The sequence below is a fragment of the Grammomys surdaster genome, unplaced genomic scaffold, assembly GCF_004785775.1.
Source record: "Grammomys surdaster isolate TR1022 unplaced genomic scaffold, NIH_TR_1.0 231, whole genome shotgun sequence".
Taxonomy (NCBI): domain Eukaryota; kingdom Metazoa; phylum Chordata; class Mammalia; order Rodentia; family Muridae; genus Grammomys; species Grammomys surdaster.
In genome coordinates this window covers 3811833-3823300 of record NW_021604676.1, presented here as the reverse complement: position 1 = coordinate 3823300, position 11468 = coordinate 3811833, and the positions used below count along the sequence as shown (strand labels likewise).

Here is an 11468-nt window from a genome sequence, read left to right as displayed (position 1 = left end):
TATCTATGTGAATTTCCTTCTCTGTCTCTGTCTCTGTCTCTGTCTCTGTCTCTGTCTCTCTCTCTCTCTCTGCTCTCTTTCTGACTCTGTGCTCTGTGTGGGTGTCTCTTTCGCTCTCTGCATGTGTGTGTTTTGTTCTGCTTTCTCTTTTTCATTGAGACTTACATAAGACTGATTACTAATAACCATGCAACCAAGTTAATAGCAGGCCTTCTTGAAATCTCCACCACCAAGGAAATTAGTATAATACTTCAATTTAGCCTCAGGAAGATTCTTAGGACAGGGCCAAAGGACACATTCTTTGCCAAAATATCACAAAAAATGCTCAGTTGCTTCCCCTTTGAAGCCTCTTGAACTGGGAAATCCATAGTCTACACTGCTCTCAGCACTGTTGTTCTCCAGTCTTCTATTGGGATGTCCTTTTAAGCCCCAATTTTCAACTATTTCAAAGTTCCAAAGTCTTCCACATCCTTCCAAAAGCAGCCTGGTCAGGTATGTCATAACATGTACTCCTTGATATTAACCTGTAGCTTGGTTATTTTTCTATCACTGTGATAAAACACCATAGCCAAGGCAACTTATAAAGCAAAGCATTTAATTTTGGAGCTTTTAATTCCAGAGGATTAGAGTCCATGATGGAAGCACAAAGGCATGCCACCAGAAACCTCTGAGAATTTACGTTTTGATCCACGAGTTGGAGGCAGAGGGAGAGGCAGACTTAAAATGGTGCAAGTCTTTTGAAACTTCAAATGACACTCCTCCTCCAAGGCCACAACTCCTAATTCATCCCAAGCATTTCACCAACTAGGCACTAAGTATTCTAATATATCAACGTATGGGGACCTATCTCATCTAACCTTTCAGCCCTCAGGCATGTCCAGAAATAGTAAAACATTTATGCTGTTTAATCTAAATTTGATGGACAAAGCATAAGGAATATAACATATAAGCCATTGAGTGTTGCGATTTACACTCCACAGAATGGTTTTTAGTAAATATTTTTATAAATAACATTAATTTTTACAGTCAAAAAGATTATAAAAGCTGATATTTTAATATTTGCAATTAAGTTTCTATGTTGAGATTCTTATTGAACAAATTTGAAGCATATTTAATTTCATTATAATGTTTAGAGAAAGACATGCTTTGATGTAGTTAATTCACAATAGTAATTAACACATTATACTGGATAGTTATTTGTTGAGTGAGTGTGAGGAAATGTGTAGTAGAAAATAGTATGAAATCAATTCATCCTATTCTTGATCTTTTCTAACCAAGAGACCATAAGTGATATGCATATGAATACATGAACAGACACATATGCCAACATGTGAATCTCTCTCTCTGTTTCTCTGTCTCTGTCTCTGTCTCTGTCTCTCTCTGCCTCTCTCTGTCTCTCAATATATATATATATATATATATATATATTCTCAGATTATATATATATATATTCTCAGATTTCTCCTCATACTTGGTGCGTGCGTGTGTGTGTAGCTATTTATGTGTGTGTTCATGTGTGTACATGTACTCATGCTTGTGAAGGTATGTGGAGGTGTCGGACAACCTCAAGAGTTGTTTCTTTCATGCTACTTTTTGGAGGGCTTATTGCTGCTCACTGATCTGGAACTTGCCAGCAGGTATGCCCCTATTCTTTCCCTTGCTAGCACTGGGATCATAAGCACGCGCTGCCACACCAGCACTGAGATCATAAGCACGCACCGCCACACCAGCACTGAGATCATAAGCACGCACCACCACACCAGCACTGGGATCATAAGCACACGCCGCCACACCAGCACTGGGATTATAAGCACACACCACCACACCAGGCTCCTGTAATATGGGTTCTAAGGATTGAACTCCTACCATAGGCTCACTGCTCATTTTTAATGGAGATAATATTTGACTTATTTTCCAAGGAATGCAGTGTTATCAACAGGTACTCACAGACATATCACACATAGGGTGGAACACCTCCTTATAAACAGAGTCTGATTTACAATACAGCCAGGTCAACATAGAGTAACATCCCAACAAAACAGCACAGGCCCCACACACATCATACTAGCTTCTGGCATGATATGAATATGGAAATTTCTAAGAGTAGATGCCCCATAATGAAATTATAGAGACCAAGGGATTTCTCCAGTCACCCAGAGGACAAAAGCAGTTTTCTTCTTTCCTGAAGAATAAGGGAAAGTAAAACAACATTTATTATATTGCCCTGGCATTTAACAATATAACTATATCTTCCAAATGCCTAAATGAACTCCGGGCTTTAACTCTAATACCGGGCTTTAACTCTTCTGACATGTCAATGCTGAGGGAGATAATGTTATGTCTCTGGGGACTAATTCAGGACTTTGTCTGAGCAATCACTCTTTGGTTCAGGAGAGAGATAAGAGAAGCTATATCGCCCATGTACATTAAACCAGCGAACTAGACAGATGGCTATAGGTTTAATCCCTGTTGTATGTGAACAGTAAATGTTTTTAGGAGAAGTAAAGCATTTCTTACCATTGTATTATTTCCATTTTGGGTTCCTTGAGATTCTTGACTTTTTTTTGCAAACGCACCCAGAAAGAGAAAACAAGCCACTTATTGTTTTTCCAAAGTTATGAGACAGAACTTAAAAATATTTACCACATTAGCACATTTTATAATTGAGGTTGTTGGGTGTTTTCTATTGCTGGGTAAAATGTACTAGATATCAGTAAACCAGAAACAAAACTTACTTAGCTTTTATTTAACGTAACAATACATTTTATTTTCCTTGGAAATAGATTCTTCTATCACATAATACACCCCAACCACAGTTTTCCCTCCCTAAACTTCTTCTTGCCACCAACACATTTCCTCTCCTTTAGATCAATCCCTCCTCTGTGTCATCTGCAGAAAAGAGCAGGCCTTCCAGAGATGACAGCCAGACAGGACAAAACAAAATACAGTAAGACTAGGTAAAAGCTCTCCTATTGACGCTGTACAAGGCAACCTAATAGGAGAAAAAGATTCTCAAAAGTAGCCAAAAGAGTTCTACTGCTCTCACTGTTAGGAGTTTGAAAAAGAAAAAAAAATAACCTACCAAGATAACAGCCACAACTTACATGTTAACATACCCTTAAACTTATATTTTAAAAGACAGGAGCTGAATGAATTATGTATCTCTTTCTGTGATCTGAGAGCATTTGGTGAGTCCAAGCTCAAGTTGAGAATCACTTTTTGTCATGGGTAGAGAAAACATTATTGAGAATGAGAATCAGTTTACAGTGAAGTCTAGAGGGACCTGAAGCTTACATCGATTTCCTCCCAGGAAATAATTATTGAACACTGGAACAGAGCTGTAAGTAAAGGAAGAGGGTGGAAAATCTGCACAAATTCTTCAGTATCCTGGGATCCTTTGTGAAGTGACCATCTTGCATTGCTTAAAATCACATATGGTTTGAATTTAATAAACTCCCATTTCCGACCATCTTAAGCTTTTCAGGGCTGAAATGATTCATCTCTTAGCGTATCCTCCCACATAAAGGAAGGGCTAGCCCTTTGTGGAAAACAGATCCAATACTAGTATTTGCAATTAGTGGATAGATCTGATACATGCTAAAAATTTAGATGAGCAAGCCAAAATTATGGCCAATCCTCAATAGAAGAAAGCTTTCAATATAATTAACAAATTAAATCTGATAGGTAGGACTTAAAGTAGCCACTATAAAAACACCCCATAAAATAGGAATGAGATCAATCTGAAAAAAATTTAATTTGTACAGAAGCTTTTAAGTTTTGATTTTTCATTTGCCTTAATTCTTGAGCAATTGGAGTCATATTCAGAAAGTCCCTTTTAATTCTGTTCTGTAGAGATTAGGCTGATTATGTTGTCTTCTAGCATTTTCAGGTACCATATTGAGGTCTTTGATCAATTTGGGGTAAATTGTAGTTTAGATTAATTGATACAGGACTTCTTCTCCATGTAGGCATCTAGTTTTCACAACACTGTTTATTGAAGTTGCTCTTTTCTCCAGTCATGTTTTTTACATCTTTGTCAACTATCAGATAGTTGTACTTCTGTGGACCAACATCTGGATTTCCTATTTTGTTCCATTGGAATATATGTCTATTTTCTGAGCCAATATCAGGCTGTTTTTTATTACTGTAGCTTTGTAATATGTCTTAGAATCTGGAATGCTAATTATATCAATTATTCATTTTTCACTTTGAGTATCTGGAGCCTTTTGTGGCTCCATATAAATTTTAGGACTCTTTGCTATTCCTATGAAGGATGAAATGAGGATTGAAATTGGAATTGTATTGAATATGAAAATAGCTCTTGACAGAATGGTCATGATCATAGTATGAATTCTATCAACGCAGGGAAATCTTTTCATTTTTTAGTGTTTTCCTCAGTCTCTTCAGAGATTTAAAGTTTTCACTGTAGAGGTCTTTAACCTACTTGATTGGGTTTACTCCTAGACAGTTTTTTTCCTGAGGCTATTGTGAAATGGACGTGTGTTTGTGATGTCTTATATCCTGTCAATTTGCTGAAAATGTTGATCATTTCTACAAGTATTCTGATGGAATTTGTGGGTATATCATATTATACTACATCTACATATCTATCTATAAGCTTATATATATGATATATTATATCATCTAAAAATAGTGACAATTTGACTTCTTCTTTTCCTGCTTGTATCACTTTCGTTTTCATCTCTTATTTTTATACCTAGTACTTAAATTAATGATTTGAAATGAAGCTCAACAAAATACATACATATTATAATATAGAGAAGATAATGGAATAAAAATGAAAATTCTAATAAATTTGTGCAGAGAGAGGTGGAATCAGTATTGCAACTTTAATTTTTAAAAAGCCTACTTTTAATGATGGTTCTTAAACACTTTAACCTCCCTTTTAGCCCATCACCCACCAGAGGTAGTAGAAAACAAAAGATATAGGGGAAGTGGACCTATTTAGAAAGTGTTCTTTGGAGCAAGTACCATCTGTATTGTCAGAAAAACAGCAGTTCAGTTCCACAGGTCAGTAGATGCAGCTTGATCCACTCGCAAATACTTCACAGATATCCCAGCAGTTCAGTTCAGTAGTGTCAGGATAGAAGCATCAGTGGCATGACCTAGCAGTAACAGCCAGGCCTCAGCTGAATTAGTAGGAGTCAGCAGGAGGAACCAGGGCCAACAGGAACGTCATGGAAGTGAGATCAGTGAAGAAAGGAGACCAAGAAGCGTTTAGCTATGCAAGCGAACCAAGCTAAGCTAACAGTCCATTGAGTCCTATACATACTCCCTCCAAAAACATCATGTGTCCTCCACAGGTCTTGTCTCTCATGTCTTGCCTCAGCACATGAATGAGTCCGACTTAGCAAAACCCCATATGAGTCTGTCTCATAACATCAATCTGTCAAGTCCTCAGAAGCGTCAAGAAGTGGCCAGCACACTACCAGAAGCTTTCTGGTGTGTTTCTCTTTATGTAGTCCCAACAAATGGAGCTCAACTACAAAATATAAGGTGGACTAATACATGTGTGTTGTTGGAAAAGAATCCTTCACCTGCTTGCTTTAGCAGAATGCCCTTCACCTGCGTACACTTCAGTGACACATTCAGAAATCTCCATAAACTCTAATCAGGAGAAATCATGAAAACTATATGAAGGAATTCCATTACCAATAGCAGAACATAAGAGATAAAGAGAAAGACATAGTATATGTTAACAATTATACATGTCCATTAAAAATATATAACAACTATAATCAAAGGATAATGTGCCCACAAGTATGAGAAAGTGAGGGGAATATGGGATAGGTTAGAAGGGGGAAAGGAAGGAGAGATTATATATAGACATATATGTGTGTATGTGTGTGTGTGTGTGTGATGTGTGTGGTGTGTGTGTGTGTGTGATGTGTGGTGTGTGTGTGTGTGTGTGTGTGTGTGTGTATGTATGCATATGTATGTGTATTGATCCTTTATTCTATTCTGTTGATTTTGTGTATATTTTTCCCATTGCCAGGCTATTTTTATGTGTTTCTATTTAAGGCATTGGAATCTTTATCAACATTGTGTTGAATCTGCTGGTGGCTCTTTAATAGAATGGCCATTCCACAAAAAATTATTTTGCAATCCATTAGCATGAGAGATATCTTCTAGTGTCCTTTTCAGTTTCTTCAGTTTTTGTTTTCAACATAAATATTTTCACTTTCTTCTTTATTCCAGGTATTTTGTTATTGTTGTTGTTTGCATGTGTGTTTGTTGTATATAGGATTATTTCTCTAATTTCTTTCTCAATGTTTTTGTAATTGGTATGTAGAAAAGCTTCTGATATTTACATGTTAATATTGTACCTCACAAGCTTAATGAAAGTGTTTATGAGCTCTTAAAATTTTCTGGCGAAATAGAAAGATTTCTTATATATGGAATTGTATCACTTGAATATGTTAATTAATTTCTTATTAAATATCCTTCATCTTTCTTTGTCTTCTTTAAATAGAGCCTAAGGACCTTCCATTGAAGAGTTGATGGTTGTGATAATAATAAATGCTCATGCTTTGTACTCTAATGATTAAAAAATGCTTTCAATACTTCAAAAGTAGCTGGTATTAAGAATAGATTTCTTGAAGATACAGTGTATAAGATAGTGGAAGGACCAATTTATGTTTTATTAATATTTAGATCATGAATCGATTTTGTGGTAGGCCAAATGTAAGATATCATCCCCCCCCTCAAGATTTTTGCCTCTTTGTGACAAGGTTAAGAAATTTTGAAAAGTTGTTTAAATAGGCTCTACATTAATCTCAGTAGTCCCAACCTTGTTTTTGGGATCCGCAAGATTCTGAGAGCTATTATTAGCCCTTAGTCTGTGTTGAAATTCTGGAGAAGTAGGTTCTGATGTCAGTGAGGGAATACCTCAGCAAGAAGATAGATAAACTTGACAGGAGAATAAGGACAAACAGACCAATGGGAACCTTCCTTCTCCATGTCCCATGTAAGCTACACCAAAAGGCACATCCCAGATTTAGAGTGGGTCTTTCCACTTCAAATGATCTCTTAAAAAAAAAATCTCTAACAGGCCTGTTCAGCTGTTTGGGTTTTAATTGATTCCAGGTGTAGTCAAGCTGATAGCCAAGATTAACTATCTCAACTTTAGTCAGCATATGGATTTACATTTGTTTAACAAATTTTACATGTACGTCCCAGTTTCTCCAAAGATAAAATGACAAAATTTTGAATGGTAAAAATCTTCAAATAGTCAGATAAGAGCATGTACAATGCTACAAATGTGAGTTTCACTATAAAAATAATGTTCCTAGAATATTTTTCACTTCAGTTTATTTTTACTTGATTTTTTTGTCTTAGGAAAGACATTATAAGTATGTACAAATAGATATATACACAGCAAAATACTTTCTAATGTATACAACATACTGGTACTGAGTACAAAATTTGGGAATTGGAATTTTGTTTAGATACTAGTTGTAAACATGCTCACACACTTTGTGGCTGTCTCATTGCCACGTGTTCCAAGTCCATTTCAACTTTGCGGAGACACACTGAATTCATGATTTCAGACCCGTCGTGTGAGAGTGCTCCTTTCACGTGTCAGGGATGATTGAGGAGAAAAAAGGCCAAATCTGAAAAAGAAACACTGATGATAATTGGATGTATTTTTTGAAAACTGAGGCTGTCATAACAGCTTCTGAAGCTGAGGGAGTCTGTTCTCAGAGGAGAACACTGTGGAGCTGCCTGCGACACCATATGCCTTGGGAATATCTGTGTAGATCACACCCGAGATCACTTTCCATCTTAGACCCAGCACAGGGTGAATGGAAGCCAAGTGTGGCAGCTGTTGTTATGAAGTCTCTAATTTACAAGAGCTGGTCTACTGCATTGAGATGTGGTCAAATAACTTCCTCCATGTGCCTCTCCTGCCTTTATGACCTTCCCTGCACACTCCATTAGTGCCTTTGCCTCCCAATGTACTTACTCACTCAGCCTTAAGATCTCAATGTTATTCTGGACCCAGCCCAGCTCTCTAATCATCCCCAGAGTTTAAAAAGAAAAAGAATAAAGGAAAAACTTATAATTCCTGCTGATTTTACTTTCTCAGATACTTTATATTCTCTGCCTTCATTAGATTACATAACTGAAAGTAGTCATTTAGCAAACAGGCCGGTGGCTTCTGTCTATAGAGCTAGTTTTAGGGAGGAAAATCTTAGCTTTGAGGACGCTAAAGTGGGGTTCTAGTGAGTTTGAGGCTGGCATATAATATATGATAAATCTGAGGTTTTCTTCTAGGCTGAACTAACAAAAAATTTTAACAATTTAATTACTTCAATAAACGTCTTTATGCTGCTTCATGTTTAGGGCTTATAGTTTTTGCTGCTTCCCTCAGCTCAAGCATTTCTCTACACGGATAGTTCGGTCAGTTTCTGCACACCTTTCCCAAGCCAAACAAATAAAGATGGTGCAGCTACAGTGATGTCAGGGCACTCTAGGCTCTATTCACCTTAGCACTTAGCACAGGATGGTTACAATTAATTAGGTTGTAACTTTCCTGAGCACAAAGAATAATATATTATTTATTTGATGTTTAACACAAGCATAGGTCCTAACTCTCCTGAATCTGTATCATACTTTCTTCTCTATTATGACAAAACACCCGGGCAAAAGTAATTTAAGGAAGAAGTGGTTTATTTCAGCTCCCGTTTCTAGATTCTAGTGCACCATAGTAGGGAAATCACAGGAACAAAGTACAGAGGAAACTCCTCACATTGTAGCCATAGTCAGGAGCAAAGAGGAGGAAAGCAACACATGATGAAAAAGTTCTCATCATGCTTTTTTTCCTTCTCTCATTCAGCCCAAGAAATGGTGCCGCCCACATGCAGGCCTGCGCCTTTATATCTCAGTTAATCAAACTAAAAAAATTCCTCATAGGCATGCTTCTAAGCCAATCTAATCTACAGAATTCCTCAGTGGGACTCCTGTCTCAGGGAATTTTATTTTATGTCAAGTCAACAATCCACACATGTCATCACATTTACGGTGCACCAGTTCTGGTTCTTGCCAATGAATCCATGCAAGGATATTAATGTGATATAAGAGACAGAACTCCTTGATCATTATTCAGAAAATATTTAGATGCTTAATCATTATTGTCTGTAAAAATCAAAGGCAATTTAAAGCTAAATAGTATTTTTCTGTTTGTAGAGGAAAGATTTACAAAAAATATCAAAGCATAATGCTCAACACTTTCATGTTTTTGTTTCTTCATGCAGATTGCTGCCAATTCCTGGGGAAAGTCGTGGGGAGAGAATGGCTATTTTAGGATTCTTCGAGGAGTAAATGAGTCTGACATTGAGAAATTGATTATCGCAGCGTGGGGCCAACTGACAAGTTCAGACCATCCATAGCTATCACATTTCCATAAGATCATGCATTTAAGTAACTCATTAAATCGAATTTTAACAATCAAAGGTTCTCTGTGCCAGTGGAAGCGTTGCATTTGTGCTGTGTACAAAGAACATCCCTGTTTTCTTGTTTTACTCCAGACTCTAATCTGTTCTCTTTATATTATTAAAATACTAATAAAAGAAAGAATGGCTAAATGTCATTAAAGTTCCCCAATGTTATTATTTTACTCTCATGATGGTATTCCCTTTGAATATAGTGGTTCACACTGTAGCAGGATTAGGTTTTAAATTTCCTATCAATCCTTTAGAGAAGTTATGTGAACCCAGCTTGAGCCAATGAGACTATCACACACACACACACACACACACACACACACACACACAGAAAACACAACAACAACAACAACAACAACAACAACAAAGTCACCAGTGTGCCAGCTCCATGACTTTCTTTTCAACAAACAATGTTTTCTTAGTTTTAGGATTGCTTATGTTTTGCTGGAAGCAGAAGAAATGAATTCTTAATTATTATCTCAATGAGCTAATATTTTGTTTCCTTTTATTTATTCTAAATCTTGCTTGTAGTTCTATCCCAAAAGAAAAGTAACTCCTTATAAACAGCTACTTGAGAACTGTATGTTATCTGTGAGATAGAGACAATAATAAGCAAAGAAATTCTTAGAAGCAAACAAAAGAAGAATTGTCTCAATATAATATACTACTATTTGGAGAAGCTAGCACACCTTTACCATATGTCACCTTTCCTATAAAGTTAGCTATAAGTTTGTCCTTCAGAAGCTAACATATTAATCTCTGAAAACAAAACCAGCATGATGTCAAGTCGAATAAAAGCATGTCTTTATCACAAACATTTCACAGTTTACCACTTTGAAACTATGAAAAGTAAGCTAGATTAACATTAATTTTGATTTTAAGTCTCCATAGTTGGCAAAACAAAAATGAGGACATGGTCTTTTAGAAAATCATGGGCATCAAAACAGGAAAGCAAAGCTAGTCAGTAAATGAACATAGCTGATCACATTGAAATGGTAGGATATCCTAGGAATTTTTGTTGTTTGCACAGAAGTACTTAGATTAGATAAGCCAATAGTGCTGAGTATACACCACATGAAGACAGACCTACTTATCCCCATGGAGACACATAAACATATGTGCAGTTGTGTTAATCATCAGTCATTGTAGTTTTATCATAAATATCGAGGGTGATTCACCTTGTTGGTGTTGCCTCTCATTTTATAGGAAGGAGTTGGAAAAATAATTTGATTTGTTTTGTTACTCTGGGATGATTTAAAAGCAATCCCTACAACACATGCTTTGTTTAGATCCTGAAAGAGCTGCTAAGAAGGGAATGGGCACTAAGTAAAGCATTCACTGACAGGGTTGCAGGATCAACTATACTTCACAAAGAAGGAATTCTTTGGCTGAATTCTGTGCTGGAGGCTCTTTCTTGCCCAGCAAAAGTGGGGAAAAATAGATCCCATGCTGGGGGCCAGCTCCAGTGGGCCTTCTTTCTTGTTCTTGGTTCTTCTTGAGGCAGTGAAGGGGAAAGAATGTGGGTGGGGGTAAGACATGGTCTTGGTAGATATTTAGGGTTGCTGTATAATAAGGAAACCTTTACCTATCTAAGTTTAAGTTAGTTGTTACTGTAGCTCACCTGCTTGAGTCCCTTTGAGATCAGAAACTGCAGCCTCTGGCGTTTAGCATCTCATTGTAAAACAGTAGAGTATTAAGTAAAGGCTTAATTGCTACAACCTTTTCCATTTTGTTCAGATGGGGAAGTCTGGAGCAGTAAACGTCTATTGAACCAGGAGAAGAGAATCACATTCACAGAAGGAAAAACTTTTACATAAGTAAATAAGCATAAACTCACATTATATCAATATACAGATTCACACATGCATATTTCTACTTTTCCATTCAACCCAATTGGGACCACCTTTCATACATTTTCATAATTACATACTTACATACACACATCCATACTTACATGTGTATTTGGAGCAAAAGACCAAATACCTGTGCAGAAAGAACTCA

General features: G+C 36.7%; 1 protein-coding gene across 1 annotated transcript in view; it reads left to right on the top strand.

Annotated features, from left to right (window-relative positions):
* Positions 1–9613, top strand: part of Tinag (tubulointerstitial nephritis antigen) — a 76196-nt gene extending 66583 nt beyond the window's left edge. Inside the window, exon 12 of the mRNA XM_028773594.1 lies at positions 9279–9613. Coding sequence (XP_028629427.1) covers positions 9279–9413 — 135 coding nt within the window. The 3' untranslated portion in view covers positions 9414–9613. The remainder of the gene's footprint in view (positions 1–9278) is intronic.
* The last annotated feature ends 1855 nt before the right edge of the window (positions 9614–11468 follow it).